Source organism: Podarcis liolepis, assembly GCF_965112155.1.
Source record: "Podarcis liolepis genome assembly, chromosome: 3".
NCBI classification, from domain to species: Eukaryota; Metazoa; Chordata; class Lepidosauria; order Squamata; family Lacertidae; genus Podarcis; species Podarcis liolepis.
In genome coordinates this window covers 36666401-36692074 of record NC_139557.1, presented here as the reverse complement: position 1 = coordinate 36692074, position 25674 = coordinate 36666401, and the positions used below count along the sequence as shown (strand labels likewise).

The following is a 25674-nucleotide window of genomic DNA, read 5'->3' as shown; positions in this document are numbered from 1 at the left end:
GCATGGTACAGGAACAGACACAACCAGTCTGAAGCTCCTGTTGCAGTTCCGGCATCATGCTGAGCTCTCTGGTGCCTTGCCCCTTGCCATCTCCATCTTGATAAGTGGCAGCAGGTCAGGAAGCCAGGAGAGCGATACAGCCCCTTCCTCACTGCCCTGCCAGCCACCTGCACTATTCCTTTATACAGTATCTGCTCATGAGAAAAGCTCATACTACTAACCTGTGATACAGGCCAACCCATTCAGCACTCCTCTTAAAACAGTCATGTCATGTGGCTGCCGGAGAATAATCTAATGATGCTGTATAACAAAATCAATTTACACTGAGGTTCTTCATTTTCTGCGAAAAGCCAGTGCAAATAAATCACATGGTTTATTTTCTTCTATGACCCTGTTAGCACATTTTAAAGCTCTGTGGGTAGTTCAGGTGTTGGTGAATTTATCCTGAGTAATTCTTAAATTACAATTCCTACTCACTACGCCCATGGAGAATAAAGAATTGGTTTAATGCTGTGGTGCTGCATGTATTTGTACAAAAGAGACCACGCATAAGAAATGTGGGCAGAACGGTAGCTTAAGCGGAATGAAATTGGTTTGCGTGGATATTGCTGAAGTTGCTTTGCTATCAGTAAGATTGGCGAGGAAGTAACTATTGATTAAACAGAAAATGTTGAAATATTGGTGTGGTATTCTACTAAGCTTTACTCCGAATAGACCTGTTGAAGCTAATGGACTTAACTCAGTAATGTTCATGAATTTCTGTGAGTCTATTCTGAGTTAAGCTTAGTTGCAGGGCTGCCAACTTGAATAAGCCCTGTCCCACATAATTGATCACAAGATGTGGTACACACACACCATTTGAATGGCAGTGTCCATCAACTTGGGCAGGGGCTGCCAGAATTAACCAAAATCTCCCCTCACTGTAGTTATCGACTCTTCAGGAATGAAGTAAAAATGGTTCAAGATAAAATAAATAAATAAATTGGTGCCCTTTAGAAGATGACCCTATGACGAGTACAGTGTGATATGAGAGAGAGAGAGAGAGAGAGAGAGAGAGAGAGAGAGAGAGAATACCCCTGCAATGAAACTGTTATTGTCCTTTCTGGCATAGGTTATTAAAAGTGGTTATAACAATGTTCATGTGAATCTACAGAAAACGAAGAGCAAATTCTGGGATGACATTAGCTTGTGTTGACATGTGGCTAAAGGATTTCAGCAGCTGGAATTCAATTAGCTACATGGGGAAATGCCTGCTTTCTGGCTGCCTAAAATGCCGAAATGCACCAGTCCTGCTGTGTGATTAGTGCTTTAGCTTTATTCATTCACATTTAAGTAGTCTCCTTCTGTGTGGAATAGCCAGTAACAACTTTGTTTCATGGCAACATAAGACCAAAATAATAAAAAATAAATAAATGCCCCCTATCTTGTTAATGCTTGTTTTTGTTAAGGCGAAAGATTATGCATCCTCTGTAGGTAAGATTATGATCCTAAGGACATTTAGTTGTTGGACGTAAGTTCCAGTGAAATGTGTGGAACTCTCTTCCAAATGTGTGTGGAAAGGATTAGGCTGTAGAACTTTTCATCCAGCTTGGAAAGGAGGTTAACCAAAGGTTAATATCCTTAGAAGTGGAATTGATATTAAGGACTTATGACTACTACAGGAATCACTGGACATTTTAGAGTGTCTCTATTGCACTAGAAAATATCATTTTATAAATACACATCTATTTTATGAGTACATCGATTTTATGAGCACATTTTGTCCCCCCCCCAAAAAAACTCCAGGAGAGTATCAAAGTTTTTACAGGTTATGACTTGTTGTTTTTATCAGTGCCCACAATACCATTTATTTGATTACGTATCCATGGTTAACCTTGGCACTTACATCATATATACTCTTGTGTTTATACCAAAAGCAAACAGAGATCACAAGACCTGAGAAAATGGTGGTGGGCAAACTGGGGACTATCAAAGTTCACCAGCTCCTTGTCAGAACAATTTGTCAAGCAATCACTCCTCTTGAACCCTTTGCAGGTGCTACTTTTCTGTAACCTTCCAAAGGCAAACAACGAAAACATGTATTTTGCTGAGTTGAGCGTAAGGAGACAGGTTTAAGCTGAGACAGGTTTAAGTTGAGTTGCCAGTCCCTTTAATGATTATTTGTATTGTTTTTAATAGCGTTTTTAACTTGTTCATCGCTGATATTTTATGATACAGCAGTATAGAAATACTTCCATAAATAATCAATCAATATAAGTTTATTGTTCTAGCCAAAGCCATGACAAACCTTCAGTGACAGTACCAAAGAAACAATACTGATCATACACCCATAATATGAGCCAACTTATGTGCTGTAAGAGAGAGGTTGCCAGAGGCACCAACAAGCTCAAGTCCAGCTTGATTTCAAATTAAACCTCCAAATCACCACAACAATTTATAGAAATTTTATCTATCTCCATTTTCCTGTCTTCTACTTGTTGTTGTTTCTTTTGCAGCCAGTGTGTAGAGGGCCACACTCTGTGTTACAAATATATTATTGTCACTCAAAAGAAACTGGAACATTTCTGTTGGGATGTACACACTTGTTTGTGTGAACAAAGGTTTCAGAGATCTCCTGGGTCTCTCTCTATAAGATACAGGCTAACAGACAATGAGTGATGTCTCCCACCTGAGGTTGACCAAATACAAAATCTTTCTGTGTACAGACCTTGTTGTACTGGCCATCCAAGACTGCACTGGGCATCATTTGGAAACACAGCTCAAAAAAGGCATTGCTTAAGGAAACTGGTGAGGGTTTGGTCAGATAACTAGCCCAAAAATGTTCTGTTCTCAAGAGTGGATACCAAGGGGAAAATATGGCGTTTCTGATTAGTTGCAAGTCCTTTCTAGATTTTTATCTAGAATCCCTTAGTTGATACTTTTTCAAAGTCAAAGCTGGAAAATTATGGTAGCCTAAACATATTGACAAGCTGCTTTCCGGAGTTTGTTATCACCTAATTCCATATAGCACAAAGCAGGAAAGTGCTCAATAACAAAAGCTGGTATTCCAAATCTCTTGATTCTGGACCCTCATTTTGAAATTCTATACCGCTTCCTGGGAGATCCTCCAATTAAGCTAGTAAGGCCCTGAAACTTCCAAGTCAAACTCTGAGACCTTCCAACACAATTTGCAAATGTTGTAATGATAGGTAAATGCATTATGTTGCTTAACATTCTCAACTAACGTTCAAAGCAGTGTGTTTCTTATGCTGAGTTTTTGATAATTCACTTCAGGTTCACAAGTACTTTGCATTTTATCAAGTGTACTTGGTGTCAGCAAATCTGTTTATAGCTCTGAAAATGAAACAAATTTGCCTGACGTTTTATCACCAATCCCTTGGAGATTAGACAAAGCGAAGTAGTAAGGTATCATTGTGGAACATTCAAAAATGAACAAAGGCTTCGGCAGGCATCCTAAATAATTGCTCTCTCAAAGATTAAACGTTGCTGTGAATTTCAACCATATTTTCCACAGCTGATCATAGAGTGTCATATACTAATACTTAGTATTTCTAAATCTGGACTGCAATCATAAACCCGTTTACTTGGAATTAAGCCCATTGAACTCAATGGGACATACTTCTGAGTAGACATGCATACAATGTTGCTGTTAGGAAGCTAGTTCCTGTGCAGTGTCTCAGGAAACTTGGCAGCAACCCTGTAAAAAAAATGTGAATGATGCCTGCCCACTCCCCGTGTTACTTGAAATGAAGCTATGTCAGAACAAAGCATCATTTCAGGGCTGTAGGACACTGTAGGAGTGTCAGTAAGCTTCATCCATTCCAAAATCCTCCCCACCTCCCAAGTCAGAAGAGAAGGTGCTGTTTTAAACTTTCTCTGTTTTGCCCCAGGATCCCATCAAATTCTGGTTGAACTTTTGGATATCTGAAAGTGAAACCCAATACAGTTTTTTCTTCTTCTCATCATATTGCAAATGAGAGGCTGAGACTGAAATAGTGCCTTTAGTTGCCTTAGTTGTCAGTCACACTTACGTTTCACATTTGGAATATTATTTCTAATCCACCATGCTGTACCCTTTTTGTTGTCTGGGCTGATGATAGATGGATGAAGCTTTTCCCAGGGACTTAAAATGCTGTGCCCCCCTCCCCTTGTAAAGACACTTTGTGTGGTTCCTCCAGAAAATAAGGTATGCCAGCTAGTGCCAGCACAGCAGTGGCAATAAGTGCTGCTGTTGTTGGGCCAGGACTGCGGACAGCTCCTTTTACATGAGTACTGGGAGTCTTGCACCTATTTATTGTAATGCAACATCGAAACAGGTTTTTGCAATATTTTATTTTGTGATAGCATCAGATGCAATCTCAGGTTAACCAGAGTCCATCCAGTCTGACTGGTTTCTCCTTGCTTTGTTCACATGTTCAGAAAATCTCTGTTGATGTTATTGGATGATTTCTGTTGTTTCTGTAAATTCTTCATGAGACCCATTTGGTTTCTTGCTCTGACTTGCACATGTGTAAAATACTTCAATTCTAGTTTCAATTTATGAATTAATTGGCATTCAAATGCTCACGAAGAACAAGGCATATTATTGTATAATTCTAAGAATATTGAAATAATTTTTAATAATTGCTATTGTCATAGAAGCTGATACGGTGGATGACATGGAAATATAAATTGTTCAGTGATAATGCTGAAATAGAATACAATTGTTTTTACTCGTATACATACCAGCATTATATTGTTTGAAGCAAATGAGTTGTGCCCATTATTAGTTCTACTCTGAGTAAATCCACTGAAATTAATGGGTGAGAATTAGTCCTGCTGGGGGTTGGGTGAAGGTGTAGATTGGGTTGGTAAGCAACATGTGTAGGGGGCAAAGCCCCTAGTATGAACATAAGAAGAGCCCATTGCATCAAACCAATGGTCCATCTAGTTCACCACCCTATGGGAAGTCTGAAATCAAGACCTGAGCACAACAACCTCCTCTCCCTCCTGTGATTTCCATAAACTGTTATTCAGAAGCATACTGCCTCCCACCATGGAGAAATAAATAGCCATGGCAGCTAGTAGCTATTGGTCCATAGCTACTGGTTAGTAATGTGCAATATATGGCATTATGATACCTGATGGCAGCAAGTGATAAAGGATTAGGGAAATTAAGTAATAAGTCAAAGCTAAGGAAAACACTGGTGTGTGAGACACCTCATGACAAAACAGAATAAGTAGCGGAAGGCTTGTTGATGTTACTATCATAATCAATAATAAGGCTAGTTAACTTTTCACCGTTCTAAGAGCTTGAAGCCACATATTTGGTATATTGTTGTGGAATGCTTTGAAAGGTAAGGTGGGGGCCTGGTCTTTAGCTGCTCCACATTCCCACAGATTTTTCATTATACACTCATATATACTCTTTCAGTACGCGGAATGTGACATTTCTCAAATGTTATTGAGTGTCATGTTGGAGAAAATGCATTTTGTCAAACTTACATGCAAAGTCAACATTTCTGCTCCTAAGCCACATACCCTTTGAGTAAGAGGCTTTCTGTGTTGCACAGGGCAGAGTCGAGGTGCTGCCTTGACCTGCACATTTTCAGGACACACTCAAAGTGATTTCTCCTTCCTTTTTTCCTGTAGAGAGAAATGGCCTCATTTTTTTTCTTTCTTTAGAGAAATACTAACTTCCTTGTGATTAGAGAAAAATGGTACTAGTAAACAGATTTGCAAGCATAAATACACTGTTGACTAAAACTACTAATCACTCCTCTTTGAGTTGAAACTCCGTGAAGTGTGTAAAGGTGAACATTTCCACACTCTTCAGTTCTTTACACATGTTCTTTGCTTGTGTCATTGATGTATGGACTTTTCTGATTGTACATGCATGAGCATCATCAGTTGGTTGACCAGTCCTTGCCTGTTTCAAGCACGGATAGTGAAGCACATTCCTTTTACCCATTGAGCCAGACTCGAGAGAAGAGTATAATACCAAAAGAGCGAAGTTGACTTTGGCCATCAGTGAGCTCTAGGTTTCGCAAATGTCTTGGATTGTTGCATAGCATTATAGTCCGAGTTGAGTGGTGAAGTAAACAAATTACTAATTCACCAGGCAGCTAATTTTCACAAGGATTCACTCCACCTAACATTTTGGGATAAAAGGGCCCAGTTAAAAAGTAGCTGTGATTGATGAGTAATCCCACAATAGGCTGAATAGGCTATGGGTAGAATCGACATTAGCATTCAACTCCTTTAAAAAAAAAAAGTTTAAATGGATGTCATTGTAGATAATAAGAACACTTTATATAGGGACTGGAAAACAACAGAAAACTTTCTAGGAGATGTTTTCTTCTAGGGGGCAACTTGTTTAGATTGTAAGTAGATTTTTGTTCCTGTTCAAAAGCAGAGAACCTCATTACAATGTCTGAATCTTGTTCCAAATACCTGAGGGGAGTTTCAAGTGGTTCATCTTCAACTTTTGCTTGTCACCTGCGGTCATACACTTCATTTGTTTTTTGTGAAAATAAGGCATACTTAATTCTCCGTGCTTTTGTGCACAGTGAAAGAACTAGGAAGCAGTGTTTTATCACAAAAACACAAGTAGGTTTCGTGTAATGGGTAGATAACATTTCTGTTATTCAGTTTGGCTTGTTTTAGATGTGCTACTTAATTGTGTGTCTCTGTATGCTTTGTACAATGTATTCTTGCTATATTCCCAGGTGAAATATTTCACTTTATTTGTTTTAAGTGCATCCATTTGTTAATGTGTTAGGAATGCTGCAGTATAAAGGGAGAAACTAAGCATAATACACAGGCCTGTGTACTATTGATTTGAAGCTCCTTTTTAGACAGGAAAAGCTTTTTGCAGAGAGGGAGCTACAATGGAAACACTGTGGGCAGAAAAAATTATGGGTGGGTGGATAATTTGGATAAGGGAAGAAACAGGCAAGGAGAGAGGTATGTGTGTGTGGAGAAAGAGAGAGGGAGGGAGAGAGAGAGAGACCTGGGAAGTGACTTTCTCCCTCTTACATGGTAGTTCAACTAATGCTACACTCATTTGTATTCATCTAGTGGAGCCCCAAGTCTGCCACCCCCACCCTAGAACAGTTCCATTGCTTCTTTTGACACTCTGTTGTTCTAGATCAATGGGATGCAGAATATTAAGGATGCATCAACATAACACACACCCAGTTATCTTCCATTGACTGTGTGTTGCTGCGGTTCTGATTTGGAAATCTTCAGATAAATCATTTTTTTCTTGTCAAAATATATTTTGACTTTCTTGCATGCTGCCCAAATATCTGTCAAAATGACAACATTAATATGTCCTGCTTCTTTCAGACTGCCCCAATTGGTTTTTGTTTTGTTTTGTTTTTTTATAAAATGACTTTTCTGCTTAAGCTTTACATTTAGAAATAAATCAAGCGCTGCAGAGAAGGAACTAGTGTTTGTTTCGATTTCATTTCCTATCTCCCATGTTGATAAAATCATTAGAACCAGAGTGACAGGTGTCTTCACCCTAAACCAATGTCTTGCTTCAAAAAGAATCCTCTTCCACTGAAATTCTGTAAAGTTCGTATAATCCAAAATTGCTCAAAGCTTTATTATGTTGTATTACCGGTAGCGGGCATGATGCTGATAGTGTTGCATCGTATATAGGAAGCTGTCATTCATTTGGGTCAGACCATTACAGCAATGACTTCTCTTGAAGCTAATCTGCCAGCAGTGGGCGGGGCAATAAATGGTAGTACATGGGACCAGAGAGATACTTCACACTGCTGGGGAGTGCAGGCATAGGTTGCATACTCCTGAACTTAGATTTAAAAAAAGGAAAGTTCCTAGGAGATTATGTATAAAGATTGAAGAATGTGTATATTAGCTGGGGGATGTATAAAATGCAGTACAGATATGCACAGTCCCATAAACCTGTTGAGCATTACACTTATTAGCCAAAGAATGCACAGAATTCAGTTGAATGATGCACGTTCCCCAAAGCCCCTTGGAGATTATGCCCGGTGGCTGAATAATATATAAAACATAGTCAGTATACGCACATTCTTCAAGGCCCTTTGGAGATGGTGTATATTGGCTGCGAAATGTGCACAATTCCATCTTCATGCAAGGATTATGTACACATTCTCCATGAGAACTGGTGGGCATGCACAATAGACAATTGTTGCACACATTAGCCACATTAACACATACAGTTTAGGGCATTTGCATAAGAGTCATATGGGGTACCAGAGAGATTCATATTTCTCAAGGCCTGTTGGGGGTTACGCATAACAGTTGGAGAATGTACAAAATTCAGAAAAGATGTGCACATTCCCCAAGGCCTTTTGGAGAGTACAGTGGTACCTCGGGTTACAGACGCTTCAGGTTACAGACTCCGCTAACCCAGAAATAGTACCTCGGGTTAAGAACTTTGCTTCAGGATGAGAACAGAAATAGCACAGCGGCAGCGGGATGCCCCATTAGCTAAAGTGGTGCTTCAAGTTAAGAACAGTTTCAGGTTAAGAACGGACCTCCAGAACGAATTAAGTTCTTAACCTGAGGTACCACTGTATGTATATTGACTGGAAAATGTACATAACTCTCTTTTTTTCATGGAAGGATTATATACACATTCTCTTGAGGCCTGGATAATGTGCACAATGGCTGGTTGTTATGGATGTTAGCTGCTAAATTTACATATTTATTTACACAGAGAGTAGTTGTAAGTCTCTGTTCACCGTTAAATAATTCTTGAAGGACAACCTCAACCCCACAATATTTATGTGTTTGTGTCTGTGGGTGCGTACTCCTACAAAGTCTGTATGTGTTATACTTGTCTGCACACCAATTTGAAGATACAGCCTTCAAATATAAATTCATTCTTTCTGAAGAATTAATCTGATTGAATGGTGTGGGGGTTTTTCCTGGGGGGAGCCAAGCCAACCTTTACAGAATATCTACAGAGCAATATCTTGCACATAGGCTAAGATACCTGATGAAACACTTTAGAAGAAGTTTTTGATATCTCTCCCTGTTGAAGGGCTGATCTTTTGCCTGTCACCCTCAAAGGAATCATTGACACTCGTTATTAAAGATAAGGCATTTGAAATGATGCCCTCTCTATATTTTCATGCTTTTTAAAGATCAGTTCACAGAAAAGCTCATTGAGTCAGCTGAAGTTCAATGTGCTCTCTCTCCCCCCCACCCCTTTTTTAATCCTTATTTGCAGTTCCCTAATCCAAGGTTGAATGGATAACTTGTTTTCCTTTGAAAAGACCTGGTCTTGGGCACTGGCTGGCACGATCACAGATTTCAAGTAAAGTATCACACTCCATAATGTTTATCTCAATTGAATCAGTTTCCGTCTCAGAACCACTTGATGATATTCAGACTTCTATATATCTCCAGTCACTGCAATGCTTTGCTGCCTGGGATTCTTTTTCATGGGTTATCTGCAAAAGGTACTTAAAATAATATCACTATCTCCCCGCCACCAGTGCCCGCCCTGAGTTTATGAGTTTTTATGATATGCTTCAGGATAACATTTCATATTGCAGGATATTTAGGGCATGACATTTAACTTCACATATACTTATATTTGGAGGCTAACAATTACTCTAGTTTTTTAAAAAAAATAAATTGTAAATTTCCATGTGTTTTGACGTTAGCAATTTGTTCTTTTCCCTGCTCAGTTATAAGGGAAATTGTTTGACCTACTCTTGCAGAGTATGTTTCCTCTTTCTGAGCAGTATAACCATGTTAATGGTGACTTAATCCTTAGCATACTTACTTGGAAGTAAATTCATTTGAAATCAGCTCCTCTTTCTTCCAAGTAAATGTATCTGGGACTGGAATATAAGTAAAAATGCTAGAGGAATTTTATATTAGTGAATTCCAGTGCAACTGACATTATCTGTACCTGTAGGACTAATGTATAGATGATTAATTAGATATCCACCAGCTTTTGAACTTCACAGTTTTTGGCTCAAATAATGCATGGATGTTGTTTGGGGGAAAATACATTTGAAATAGGGTTTAAATGGAAAAAAATTCCTGCAGATTTTTTAAAATGCAGAAATGGATTGTGATGGCCTTATGAGTGAACACATGTGAAAGAGGAGCAGACTAGAAATAGATAGATAGATGATAAATAGATTCATTCATTCATCCCTTAATATAACATAGCTCTCCTAAACCCCATTATATGGATAACGCTTCTGCTGAAATTTATAATACATTTCAGTTACATTATAGCCTTTTAAACTTAGGATAAATGCCAGGATATATGATGGCAATTCTTCTTCATGTGATGTGTACCTGAACATGAGTGCAGTTGGCTGTCCATTGCAAATCATGCCGCTGATTACTGTTCCATTTTTGTCAATCATCTTCTTGCAGTTCCAGCCAAGTAGTACAAGCAAGACATTTCTGTAGGCCCTTGTGGGTGCCATAAAAGTGGTATATCACAGATTATGTAGCCTGGCCTAACTACTTTGTTTTACCTAGTGTAGAGGGATATTGCACATCAAAATCTTAATTCCTTTAGAACTAAAAAATCAACAACCAACAACCCTCCAGAAGATCAGTGAAGGTTGTAAGGCAATACTTGGATGTGAAAAAAAATCTCCCCAAAAGTAACAGAATGGAATGAGGAAGACCTGATAACTTCTTCTTCAAAGCTCCAAGGCTCAGAGAGATTTGAAAAGTCTGGGCTGAGCTGAGGCTTGTGGAGTAGAACCCTCAAAACAACCAAGGGCATGTCATTGACAGTGAACCTTTGAGTGTGTTCTGGAAAAGAAAGAACGAACAGAAGCACTCACGACCCAGACCTGACACTCACTGCTAGCAGTTCACGCTGGGGTTGACAGATTGACATGATCTGCTGTACAAAAAGCTACACACCAAAGGTCCAAGCATACCAGGAGGGAAGAGTTGCCTCCATCAACTTCTAGGAATATATATATATATAATATATTCCACCAGGACTACTGAAGCTGCTTCAGTTCAGAAGCCTATGTTGAACTGCAGGCATGAGTAGAGTGCTCAAATAGACACATGCCTTCACACCATGGAGAACTCGTTCAAGCAAGTGTGTGCAACGGCCCATAAAAAATACATTGTTACCTAAGGCACAGGAGAATTCTTGCATTGTTCAAATGGTCTTGCGGGTGCCCTTAACTGCCCTGCAATGACACCAACTGTGCAAAGGACAACTAGATAGTCTGACAGAAGCTGGTTGTTGTATTACCTGGCTTCACCATGATGTCTAAAACCACTGCCTACTTCACCGCTTGGTGGGGGATTATAAGTAGGTTGACCTATCATTTGTGCGTAGACATTCTTGAGGTACCTCCTGCTGAATGATCACTCAAATAGCTGTGTTGTAATGAAGTTTGCTGGGTTTAGTTCAACTGAAATATAGGCTAATGCAACGTCAAACCAAAGCATATTTACAAAAACGAAACAAAAAAAATCCTTTTGATGAATTGCTTCAAAAGGAAAAACAATGAAAATGTCATCAGAGGCTCTCCTTATGCTAATAACTGATAATTCATAAATGATTATGCTGGAAAATTACACTGGAGAGCCTGTCATCAATGCGAAATAGTATAGATTTCAGTAAGAATTACGACTTGCTATTTACAAGTTTCTCCATGGCAATTTGTCATACTTGTCATTCAACTAGATAGCAACACAGGCTTTATTGGAATGTGGAAGAGGAACGTGCAAAATGATATGTATTCAGTTTGACTTCTATTAGCTTATAAGAAAATCTAGATTCAGACTTTTTCCTCTCTTTTTTACCACAGAGCTAACAAGTGCTGGAGCTTTTGCATGCAGTGTGTGTGTGAATGTGTACGTGCGGCATGCATTTAAAATATTTATAGTCTGCACTTTATTATTATCAAAAAGGCATCCCAGTTTCAATTGTAAAATTACTAAAACACTAACTTAATAACAGAAAATAAAGATAAACACCAATAAGAGCAGTAAAAAGAAAAATAGCAGAGCATGTTGCACAGACAACAAATCATTCGGAGGCAAATCACAATAGTGTCAGCTTTATTTGGTAGGGAAGTTTTGATAAGTAGAAAAACTCACAACATGGACCATCTACTGCTAGGGGTGGGTTGGGGAATCCTCTGGCCTGTAGGCCTAATTAGACTTTTCCACAAGGCCATTTCACCCAAGTCACATCCACCTGCTCCATACCTGGCATTATGCATAATGTCAGGTGTGAGGCAGGTAAGGGGAGGGCTTGGTGAAAAGGGTATTTGTAGGAAGTAGCTGTCAGCTGATTGGTGGTGCCTGCAAAGTCCATTTCAAAATGCAGGGCAGCATGATGTTTTGAGAGGGGAGTCTCAAGACATCTACAGAAGCCCCTCTCAGAGTTGTCTACCTTAGCCTGAATTATCAGTGGGGGTTGTGAAGATCCAACAATCATCCCAAGAGCTGACGATCAGCGTTGAAAGCACTGCACAAAATGGTGCTTTGAAAGGGGCTTTTGAACACCCCTATAATGTTAGGTGATTGACAGGTGAGCAGCTCCAACCCCCTGTCAAACTGGGCCTGGGTGGGGTGGAGGAGATAACAATCCAGCCCACCAAGCTAGTAAGGTTCTGCATCCTTGATCTATGGAGACACCAGAGGATCAATTTGCTACAAAGCATGCAAACTGCCCCTCTGTCTCAAAGGTCAAGTCTTTCACAAGAACTTTTGCTGCTGTTGTTTTCTGAGCAGTGACACAGATGGATTGTTTCCTGCTGCCAGTGGAAGTAGGTTCTAAATATTAACTGGGAGTCCTTAGCCAGCTATGCAACTTTTACATTCTGACTGCACAACTGAAGTCAGAAATGCCACCCAGTCAAGGGGTTTTTTTCTCGCAGAAAAAAATAGCTTCCCTTTCCAGGCAGGCTTTTCTTTTTGGCAATGATAAAATGGGGGAAAGGATCTCTGAAAATAACTGCTGATAATTATGCCAATTACAACTGGGTTTTTACTCCTGTGCCAATTGCTAGAGTGCCCATTAAAACTGACAAAACAAAGCAAAACTTTCGGGGGAGGGGGAGGCAGATGTTTGTATTTATTCAGCTGTAACTTGTTTTCTAATGTTGATTAATGACATGCATTGTTTGTCAAATGTGCTTTAAGGCACTGATGTGAGACGTACAGTGTTAGGCCTAGTAACAAATATCAAGATTAATGAGTTATGAATTATTACCTCTGATTGCCTCTGCATTTATGTCAGTTAGGATCACATCAAGTATATATCCCTCCCACGTGACGGTGGAAAGAGCCTCTACATACAATGATGCTGAATTTTGTTAGTTCTCATTATTTTGGAATAATCCAGGATTATTTTAAACCAGTGGGAGAAAATTGGGTAGTAGCTGGGTTTCTTTCTTTTTTTCCCCTCCAGTGATTTTTCTTTTTTAAAAAGAAAATTAAAAACTTGTAGACAGACAGCAGTAGGAGCTGCAAGACCAAAACACAGTAACATGGCCTCAACTTTTTTTATCTTAACATCAAATCACAGTGCTACAGTTCCAATACAGAGATAATAATTAACCACAGTGAGCTTTTAACTCACAATATTTCAAGATGTCTCTTAATACCTAAACAAATTATTTAACTCATTTCCTGAAGCTCAGCTATATGAGTTAAACAGCATGAGTTAAATAAATAATTAAAGATGGCATTACATTCAATATTGGATTTCTTTCAGTCAACTTAACACCAGATTTGTTCACCATCTCAGATTCTTCGAATGCCAACCCTATCCGAAGTCCATAGAAAAAGTTTTATATGAATAAAGCCTAGATTTCTCTGTCGAAAACACTAGTTAATGTTCTTCATGGGGGGAGAAGTGAGAGAGACTGAAGTATTCAAAACCAGGCATAAAATTCAAATGGGAGCAACTGGAACCTCTGAAAAGTTGGTTCTTTAAAGAGTAAACATGGATTTCAGTTTTATAAGTTTGCAGACATGAAGGAAGCCTTCCATACCTCCTTTCAAGGTAGATTCTTCCCCTGCAAAGGGATTGGTATTTTACCCAGTGGAGGGGATGTTTGTAGTTCATGTGAGTTAATACTTGGTGGGAATTAATTACAGAAGGCTTTCAGAAGGAACAAAGATAGATGACACTGCTGTTTCAGACTACTGAGACAAAAAGTAAGTTTTTTATTGAATAAAAAAGAGCAAGTGTGTTTTTATTTGTCTGGAAAAAAAGGCGATACTTGAAAGCCTAATGAAACACTTTCATAAACTAAGGATTGCATGACAACAATAAAGAAAGGGATACAGGAGCAATAGAAATTGTGTGTGGAGAGAGCGGGATTTGTGAAAACAATAAGAATTTGATGCTAGAAAATATATTGGTCCTCATGAGGCCCCAAATATAAGATGTTTGGTGATCAGGGCCAACACAAGACAATACTGTGCTCCCAAATGGTTTCTCTGAGAGAGATAGCATATCATCTTCTGTGACAATGTATAATATACTCTGACACACACTGCTGCACTTCATTGGCATGAATGAAAATATTGGGTTGGAGCATCACTAACTTTATTCCTACTTATTTCAACAGGATAAAATGTGACCATTATGGTATGAATCCAGTCCAGGTGATCACCTGCATTATTTTTGCATTTGGGATACCTTGCTGCTGCTGCTGCTACTGCTGCTGCTGCTTCTGCTACCTATTTCACATAGTCAAGAAATGATTAAAGGCTTGCTCACAGGTTTTCTTACTTCAGTTCAGGGGAGGAAGTGTGTGTGGACTTGCTATTTCTTCTGGGGCATACAGAGTAAGGGCTCGTCCACACTTCTGCTTCTCCCATAGGTGCAAGCAGTTTTCTCCTTGCCCCACTCCTTTTCCAGGGAAAATCTGCTCTTCAGCTCTAAGTTGGAACAAACTGCAGTCCACAGAAAACCTGATTGTTGTTTGCTCCAGTTGAGCACTAAAGAGCAGTTTCCCCCTGGCGAATACAGTATGACAAGAGGAAGTGTGGATAAGCCCTAAGTGCTAATTTTTAGGGTAGTATTATAGATGGCTGTCCCCTTCATGGATCACTGCCTTGCCGTGGTGAAGGGGCTTGAATAACTCAGAGAAGCTATGAGCTATGCCATGCAGGGCCACCCAAGATGGACAGGTCATAGTGGAGAGTTTTGACCAAACGTGATCCACCTGGAGCAGGAACCGGCAAGCCACTCCAGTATCCCTGCCAAGAAAACTCCATGGACAAAGACAACAGGCATATAAAAGTTATGACGCTGGAAGATGAGCCCCTCAGGTCGGAAGGCGTCCAACATGCTACTGAGGAAGAGCGGAGGACAAGTACAAGTAGATTCAGAGCTGATGGAGCGGCTGGGCCAAAGCCGAAAGGACACTCAATTGCGGATATTCCTGGAAGCGAAAGGAAAGTCCAATGCTGTAAAGAAAAATATTGCATAGGAACCTGGAATGTAAGAACCATGAACCTTGGTAAGTTGGATGTGGTCAAAAATGAGATGGCAAGAATAAATATTGACATCCTGGGCATCAGTGAACTAAAATGGACAGGAATGGGCGAATTCAGTTTGTATTACCATCACATCTACTACTGTGGGCAAGAATCCCATAAAAGAAATGGAGTGGCCCTCATAGTCAACAAAAGAGTGGCGAAAGCTGTACTGGGATGCAATCTTAAAAATGATAGAATGATCTCGATACGAATCCAAAGCAGACCTTTTAACATCACAGTAATCCAAGTTTATGCACCAACCACTGGTGCTGAAGAAACTGAAATTGACCAATTCTATGAAGACTTACAACACCTTATAGAAGTGACACCAAAGAATGATGTTCTTCTCATTATAGGGGATTGGAATGCTAAAGTAGGGAGTCAAGTGATAAAAGGAACAACTGGCAAGTTTGGCCTTGGGGTTCAAAACGAAGCAGGGCAAAGGCTAAGTTCTGCCAAGAGAACAAGCTGGTCATCACAAACACTCTTTTCCAACAACACAAGAGACGACTCTACACATGGACATCACCAGATGGGCAGCATCAAAATCAGATTGATTATATTCTCTGCAGCCAAAGATGGAGAAGCTCTATACAGTCTGCAAAAACAAGACCTGGAGCTGACTGTGGCTAAGATCATCATCCTCTTATAGCAAAATTCAAGCTTAAACTGAAGAAAGTAGGAAAAACCACTGGGCCGGTAAGATACAATCTAAGTCAAATCCTTATACACAGTGGAAGTGAGGAACAGGTTTAAGGATTTAGATTTGGTGGACAGAGTGCCTGAAGAACTATGGATGGAGGCTCGCAACATTATACAGGAGGCAGCAACGAAAGCCATCCCAATGAAAAGGAAATGCAAGAAAGCAAAGTGGCTGTCCAACAAGGCCTTACAAATAGCGGGGGAGAGAAGGCAAGCAAAATGCGAGGGAGATAGTGAAAGATACAGGAAATTGAATGCAGATTTCGAAAAAATAGCAAGGAGAGACAAGAAGGCCTTCTTAAACAAGCAATGCAAAGAAATAGAGGAAAACAATAGAATGGGAAAAACCAGAGACCTGTTCAAGAAAATTGGAGATATGAAAGGAACATTTCGTACAAAGATTTCCATAATAAAAGACAAAAGTGGAAAGGACCTAACAGAAGCAGAAGAAGAGGTGGCAAGAATACACAGAGGAACTATACCAGAAAGAAATGGATGTCTCGTATACCCCAGGTAGTGTGATTGCTGACCTTGAGCCAGACATCCTGGAGAGTGAAGTCAAATGGGCCTTAGAAAGCACTGCTAATAACAAGGCCAGTGGAAGTGGTGATATTCCAGCTGAACTATTTAAAATTTTAAAAGATGATGCTGTTAAGGTGCTACACTCAATATGCCAGCAAATTTGGAAAACTCAGCAGTGGCCAGAAGATTGGAGAAGATCAGTCTACATCCCAATGCCAAAGAAGGGCAGTGCCAAAGAATGCTCCAACTACCGCACAATTGCACTCATTTCGCACGCTAGCAAGGTTATGCTTAAAATAAAAAAATTCCTTCCAGTAGCACCTTAAAGACCAACTAAGTTAGTTCTTGGTATGAGCTTTCGTGTGCATGCACACTTCTTCAGATACTTTTAAGGTTATGCTTAAAATTCTACAAGGCAGGTTTAAGCAGTATGTGGACCGAGAACTCCCAGAAGTGCAAGCTGGATATCGAAGGGGCAGAGGAACCAGAGACCAAATTGCAAACATGCGCTGGATTATGGAGAAAGCTAGAGAGTTCCAGAAAGACATCTACTTCTGCTTCATTGACTATGCAAAAGCCTTTGACTGTGTCGACGACAGCAAACTATGGCAAGTTCTTAAAGAAATGGGAGTGCCTGATCACCTCATCTGTCTCCTGAAAAATCTCTATGTGAGACAAGAAGCTACAGTTAGAACTGGATATGGAACAACTGATTGGTTCAAAATTGGGAAAGGAGTACGGCAAGGCTGTATATTGTCTCCCTGCTTATTTAACTTATATGAAGAATTCATCATGCGAAAGGCTGGGCTGGATGAATCCCAAGCCGGAATTAAGATCGCCGGAAGAAATATCAACAACCTCAGATATGCAGATGACACAACCTTGATGGCAGAAAGTGAGGAGGAATTAAAGAACTTTTTAATGAGGGTGAAAGAGGAGAGTGCAAAATATGGTCTGAAGCTCAACATCAAAAAAACGAAGATCATGGCCACTGGGCCCATCACCTCCTGGCAAATAGAAGGGGAAGAAATGGAGGCAGTGAGAGATTTTACTTTCTTGGGCTCCATGATCACTGCAGATGGTGACAGCAGTCATGAAATTAAAAGACGCCTGCTCCTTGGGAGAAAGGCGATGGCAAACCTAGACAGCATCTTAAAAAGCAGAGACATCACCTTGCCAACAAAGGTCCGTATAGTTAAAACCATGGTTTCCCCAGTAGTGATGTATGGAAGTGAGAGCTGGACCATAAAGAAGGCTGATTGCCGAAGAATTGATGCTTTTGAATTATGGTGCTGGAGGAGACTCTTGAGAGTCCCATGGACTGCAAGAAGATCAAACGTATCCATTCTTAAGGAAATCAGCCCTGAGTGCTCACTGGAGGGACAGATCCTGAAGCTGAGGCTCCAATACTTTGGCCACCTCATGAGAAGAGAAGAGGACTCCCTGGAAAAGATCCTGATGTTGGGAAAGATTGAGGGCACAAGAAGAAGGGGACGACAGAGGACGAGATGGTTGGACAGTGTTCTCGAAGCTACAAACATGAGTCTGACCAAACTGTGGGAGGCAGTGGAAGACAGGAGTGCCTGGCGTGCTCTGGTCCATGGGGTCACGAAGAGTCGGACACGACTAAACGACTAAACAACAACAACAATAGATGGCTGTCCACATAGTTGGCTCTCTCCTCCACAGTGCACACTGATGACATATCCCCTTGAAGTGCTAACCACATGGGTTAGCAGAGAAACTTTGGACAACTGCACTAGTAAAATACCCTATTGAAGTCACCTGGATCTTTTCAGTGTCTTCTTATTCAGGGCATGAGATATTGTCCAATAAAACATCTGATATTTCTGTCATCTCAGTTTGTGTTGAGGTCTCATAGAATTGCTAATTCCAAATGATCATTCGACTTTTCAAGGCATATTTATACTCTGTTTAAAGCATGTAGAAGCCTCTCATTGGAAATCTTAGGGAATCTCCTTGGTGATCTTAGGAAACTGTTGTGTAAATCACATCATATGGCATCCAAGTCAACCAAGTAATGGATTCTCGTCTGCCTGGGGCTTGATTAATCTTGTACTGCTGCTTCCTGCTGTGGCTTATACAAAAAAGAGAGTTTTCAAGTATCCTATAAGCCACAATACATGGACACCAAGCTGTGTTTTCCTTGGTGGCTCAACAGCTGTAGGGGGCTATCCTATGATCTCTTGTCAACCAAACCTCTTCCTTAGTCCATTGTTATGCTGGTCTTTGACTGTAATAAAGATGTGATTGATTAGTCCTTTGCTTTAGTGAGTGGCAGTAATTATGAGAACTATGATAAAATTACACTTCATATTAACATTAACCTAGCATGTCAATACAGAAATTGGGACTTAAGCGTGGGAGAGAGGAACCTAGGCTGTTACAAACCAGCGCAAGTTGTGAAGTTAAGGGGAAGAATCCTAAGGAAAGCACTTCACAGAATCTTTTTCTTTTTTTTCAAATTGTCAGCAAGCTCCCAGGCATCCTTCCACTTGGTTCATTTGGCTGAGAAGGTGAAGGCTGGCAGCAGGCTAAGGTTTACATTTCCCCAAATGTCAACCTTATATAACGTGTCATATTATTGGCCAAGTTTCAGGGTTGTACTTTGAGAATTAGATCTCCTCAGCTCCTTGTACTTCAAAGGACAATTTTATTGTGATGATTATCATTTTAAGAGTGTCGTTAGCATAAATACTTGGGGCAGATACTTGCCCTTCTAGTGTATGTTCTGTTGGAAGCAAATGGTAATGGAAAATGTTGTGAATGAATTCACATAATCTTGCACCATGTACCAGGGATTGTTCAGGAGACCCAATTCTCTCTTTTTTGAACCACTCAGTGGAATTGCAATGGGAAGAAACATGCACTGTAAATATATATAAGAATATATGCAATAATCTTGCAAAGCAGGCATGGAATGGAAGCAACAGACAACAGGCTTAAATTCCTTGCGCGAGATGCTATTAGACTAAGTCTTTGAGGTTCCTTGCAATATGGAAAGCTTTGTACATCCTGATAAAAGGACTACTCCTTTATAATGGAGCTCACAATCTGATTTCTATATTAAAAGGAAGTTGGCAATTAGTCTGTGGCTGGATATAAAGAATAATAAGAGAATAAAAAGGTAACAAAAAAAATTAGGCAGGTTTGAAAGAAATCAAAAGCGCTGAAAGAAAACCCCAGACTTGAAACATTTCTGTGTAACTGCTGAAAGCATGAAAGAGCTTTCAGCTTGTCAGATGCATGTTTGATGGAGCTGGGATTTCAAACATCTACTGCATTCTTATATTCAAGAACAATGCTCCTTTTTATTATTTAGCTAAGGAAAAAGCACTTGCTTCATTTATTTTGCCTGTTAGTAGTGCAATTCTTTGAACAGCCAACCTATTTCTACCAGCTATGACTTGTCTCTGTACTGCTCTGTGTGTGTGTGTGTGTGTGTGTGTGTGCGCGCGCGCGCGCGCGTGTGTGTGCGTGCTCACACACAAAAGATTGTTATATTTGTACATTAATTTAGCACTATAGCTTGATACTTGGGTGATATAATGGAGGTGTTCATAGGATGGGATTGCAGTATCACTCTCAATTATGAAGTCCACTCCTCTCCCCCTTTTAAAAAGAAATACATCAAGAGATGTCCTCTCTCTTTTGTATAGTTCAGCCAGTGGCCTTCATATAATAATGGTCACACTTTGCACTGAATGTGGCTCAGATAGTTAATGTGATCCCTTTGAATAGCCGGATTGGCATGGTGGATTTCTACCAGCTGTGTCATGCCTCTGAACTGCAAAAAAATGAAGAAGAAGAAGAAAATGCTTCTTATTAGAAAAATGTGATTATATTTGTACATTAATTTAGCACATTAGATTTATATTTGGTGATATAACAGAGGTGATTGTAGGATGGGATTGCAGTATCACTCTCAGTTACAAAGCCCACCCACATTTCCCCCTCCTCTAATAAGAAATAAATCAAGATTTGTCCTCTCTCTTTAGTATAGTTCAGCCAGTGGCATTCATGTAATAGTGGTCACACATTGCACTGAATCGTCCTGCAGGTGCTAGAATTATCAGCTGACCTTGCTCTACTTCTTTAAGCCTGCATGTGAGCATTGATTAAACGAACGATAAGGTCTGTGATAGATCGATTTTTTTCCACATTTTTAATTTAGGAGGTAAAACATTCTATCACTGCCGAGACTGAAAATTATGGCTGAGATAATAGAGGTCTGACTCCAGTTGAAGTTAAAAAGGAAAAAGTTGCCCCTCAAATGTCAAGGAACCTCGTGGTCCAAGATGATTAAAACTAAACTGTTTGCAATATGAATCCCAAGGTGCTGCTATATCTCAGCTGCCATGACATTTCGCCTGTGACTTTTCATAGCTTGTTAATAATGTATAGCCACCCCAATATAAATTTCCAGTGACAGAACTGGCCTGTTAGAGTGGAGTAGTTAACAAGATTTATTCTGCACAGAAAATGCAGATTTGAATGGGGAGGAAATCAGGACGAATGTCAAAAGAACTTTTCACTGGGCTATCTTATTTCACGGGAACTTGGAAGCGACGTCTTTCATTTTGATTTGTTACTCTCTTCAGAGCCCTAATTATTAGAGGGAGAAAAAATATTCTTCCAACCATTTTCTTACTCTTGAGGATTAAGATGCATTCAGACAAATTGGAATCCCAAGCAAACGTAGTAATAGGTCCCTGCCCATTTATCTAGACAGAACGTGCTTAGCAAACAGGTAAACGTTTTGGTGCAGGCATGGTCTCAGTAACTTCAATTGCTGTTAATTGCTCCTGAATAACCTCAGCAAACTCCTGCATTTGAGGAAGAGTGTTTTTGAGATGGTAGCCTTCAACCTGGCAGTTATACAAATTATTCATAAGCTGTGAAATGTCACCAGAGAGATGAAAGGAGATGAGAAAAGGGTACAGGTGAGAAACAGAGACAAAGAACAATGGGCTACAGCAGGATATGGATTAGAATTGGATCGGGGGGAGATAGTTTGACATTTGGAGAGTCGCAGGCCCAATATAAGACTGAAGGGAGTTGTTCAACCAGAAGACAGGTAAGCTTTGTCGATAACCTCTGGATATATGAACATATGAAGCTGCCCTACAGCTGGGGAAGAGACTCTTTGCTTTCATTCTCAGCCTGATTTGGGGAGCAAATAACGACTATGGCCATAAGATCTATAGCTTTCAGGTTGGTGTTTTATCAGTAGAGATGGAAACTTATGTTATAAGCACATTATTGACTAAAAAAGACTTTGGAAATAAACTTAAAATCTGTCGCCGTGTTCCCTGTTAAATCTGCTGTTTTGTGGGTTTTCTTCAAAGATACCTGTACTTTGAATCACCAACCTTCTTAAACTGCCGTTCTACTCTGGCAGGAGTGTTCTTGCTATAGTACATGCTAAGGTCAATTAAATGCACACTTGCATTTCCTTTCATTTTTTAATGATCATTCTAAACTCACTGGCAGTGCAACTGTTAGAGCGGCAATTTCATCTGACAGTGTTCCAAAGCAAATATACTCGGAAGCTGAATTCCTACCTACCTCTTATATTGGACACCAGGCACTGCCCTTTAAAATCTCCAACTGAAGTGGGAGATAAAGCTGCTGTGCGTGTACCTGGATTTGCTGAAAAAAGAAAGATAAGAGGGATTCTTATGGCATCTCACTGCAAATAAATGGATGGTTTTTCCAAGTTTCATATAAATATTAAACACTGTGAGTTGGACAGTGCAATCTGGTGAGCCCCACACAGCACATCTCCTGGGAAGAATCAGAAGCTATGGAATTTCTGGCAGGGGCAGCCCAATCCCATTTTGCCATCTGAGGTGAAATAGGAAGGTGCTGCCCTGCTGTTGCCAAAGCCCTGCCCCCCCCAAGCCTCCTTTACCTGGATCATGCCGCAGCACCCACAAAACAGCAATGGTGGGGTACAACAAGATACCATGAGATCTCAGTGGGCAGAGTTCCTGTGAAGGTGCCTCCTCTTGGGGTTCTGCCGCCTGAGGAAGCTGCATCTGCCTGCCTCCTGTGTGGGTCACCTGGCCAAGATCTCTGCCTACTGAGCATACCCCATCTCATCTCACGGAAGTGGAACCATCACAAAGTAATGCTCTGAATCCATCAAGACATCCCAGAAGAACTTGATGCCTGAAAACATGGAAAGCGGTTGAGAAGTCCCACAAAATCAATAGTCCAGCAAAAAAATCCATCAACCCCCAGGTTACAATAATTTGTGTAGGCCGTCAGATTGTTTTCTGCCACAATGTTGTGTTGTAAAGTAGACTGAAATGGATCTTAAAAGCAAGTGTCATGTGGTCATGAAAGGGGAAGAGGTTTTCCACAGTGCAACTTGGCAGCCCATAAGAGTGGTTTCTGGGCCAAGGTTGGTCCTCTCTAGGATGAACAATGTGAATGCACAAATAACATAATAGGTGGTGGTTATCTAACAAAAAGTAGTCTACACTAAGATTGAATGTGTCAAAAATATATAAATAAAATATTTATTCAAGAAAAAAAACCCAACTGTCCTATACTGCACTATGTTTATATTGTACTATGGAATTTATTAAATCTTTAGATGCCTGGATGGATTCTCTGGTCAGTTTTGTGAAGCAGACATTAATGAGTGCAGCTCATCACCATGCCAGCATGGCGCCGTCTGTGAAGACCTTATTAATGGATACTTCTGCAGATGTCAGGAAGGTAACCACTGAAATGATATTTTGAATTAAAGCATTTTCGTGTCATAAAGGATTTAATTCCTGAAGGACTTTTGAATGCAAAGAACATTCTTTTTTTACATACCAAGATAAAGCAGCACATACTGGAAATTAAGCTCTGGAGCTAATGCTTTTCTGTAAACAGAAAGTAATGCATGCGGAAACTCCATTGTCTTGCTTCCAGAGTGATTCTGAGGTGCAAACTGATGTAACCTCTTGATCAAAATAGACACTTTTCAAGGGAAGCCACTGAATGCACTTAAAATATTGTCTGAAGTCCAAAGGTAGAACGGGGTGTTTTAATTTGCATTTTAAAGTGGTTAATTGTTCCATGGTTTAAACAGAATGATTAAACATTACTGTGAAAGAAAATGGTGGAACAAATTGTTTGCACTTTGAGTTAAGACAGTTCTTGGAACTGGACACATCTAATGGGATCGTTTCAGACAGTCTTCTGGCCCTCAAACATATAATCAGGTGGGGGGGGAGTAGTGGCTTTCTGAAAATAAATGCAACTAAATAAACATGTGCCTTAAGATTAATACCCTTGTTTAGAACATCCCTGGCGTCATGTGCTTCCTCTCTCCTTTCACTTCCTTGTGTCTTCAGCTTGGCTGGATTGCAAATAACTGCACAATTAGTTCTGCCAATTCAAAGGGCTTCTGAACCACTGTAAGGCAAGCAACTTACAAAACTGAGGGGGGCTTTCAATAGCATATTGAAATAGCACAAGGGATCTGCCGATCAAAAGTCATGTCTAAGGCAGCTTGTTGGATTCTGGCCTTCCATGGCCGTATGCCTATAGGCAGCAATTGACCCTTATTTATGCAGCACACTTGGGATGTGAGGAATCTGTAACAAGGTATGTCAGGGGTGCCAACTTGAATAAAATATTGGGGGGAGGACAGGTAAACCCCACCCCACACAATCGATCACCTGGTGCAGTGCACACACACCAGTTGAATGGAACTGCCCCTATGAGTCGACTCCTTTGAGATATGCCAACATTTTCATTTTCAACTTAAAGCAGGCACTGGGGGGTTGTAGCAGTTTTAGAGATTGAGATTGGACATATAGCATTGAGGGGAGGGGATCCAGTTTCCTCAGAGTCACTGCTCTGATCAAAATGGGAGCTTCCAGTGGCTGCTTTAGAAATGACAGGGTTGATAGTTTGCCTCCCTGTTGCTAGATGCCTAATGGGCACCACTGAGCCAGCATTAAGCACTTGGAAAGATTAAGAGGAGAGAGATTTAGACACATATGATTAACACTCTTCCATTGAAATCAGTTAGATGGGGGGTGTATGTGTATTATATAAATATATCTCACATATTGCATGTATGATATATTTGAGACGCATGCTATAGTATTTTTTTTTCTATTTTGGCTTTCTGTTCTTAGGGAAACATGCATTTTTTAATTGTTTTTTTAGGACTGCATACAGTCCTAAAAATACAGCAAACAAGAGATTTTGTAGGACATTACTGGTGCTGTTTAGGTTCTGCATGAACAGGAAACCTCCCCACATGTAGTCAGCATAAAGCTACACATGCCGGCCCTAGCCCCCCCCCCCCCATCTTCCTCCCTGCCCTCCGTCCCGCCTCCCCAGTCCTTGACCTTCCTGTGTTGAGCAGAGGTCTGAAGTTTTTGTTTTGTTTGCTCACATTCACTTGAATACCAGCAGAATCCTCTGTGTTGACCAGGGATACCTGTAACTTTGGGTTCTTAATCAGATGGGGCAGAAGGCAAATGTGGGTACAAACTCTCTCCACTTCTCCCTGCTCAGCACAGGACCAAGGAGGCATGGTGATGCACACTAGGGAACTGGAAAATAGGGACACTTGGTCCGTGTTTTATTTTTTACTATTTTGTTTGAATGCAGCAGGGGAGACATATCAAGAGATTTGGATGTGTACACACACAGAGAGAGACTTTTAACATGTTTTTTACAATAGCAAAGGTCAATGAGATACACTTTTTTCATTCTAACAGGCTGGGAAGGCTTCCGTTGTGAAGAGGATATCAATGAATGTGCATCAAATCCCTGCATGCATGGAATTTGCATCCAGAATGAACCAGGCTTTGGCTACACCTGTTACTGCAAACCTGGATTTGTGGTATGCTATTGAAAATCTTGCTAGATGTGTTATGATTGCACATACCCACAGTCCTCTCTGTGCATGGAAAACTAAGTATC

At 40.3% G+C, this 25674-nt stretch overlaps 1 protein-coding gene across 7 annotated transcripts in view; it reads left to right on the top strand.

The window, feature by feature from the left end:
- The window catches only part of EYS (eyes shut homolog), a 471327-nt gene that overhangs the window by 168474 nt on the left and 277179 nt on the right, over positions 1-25674 (top strand). For all 7 annotated transcript variants that reach the window (XM_083495822.1, XM_083495824.1, XM_083495825.1 and 4 more), the window contains 2 exons: positions 23336-23460; positions 25470-25594. In XM_083495822.1, coding sequence (XP_083351948.1) covers positions 23336-23460; positions 25470-25594 — 250 coding nt within the window. The remainder of the gene's footprint in view (positions 1-23335; positions 23461-25469; positions 25595-25674) is intronic.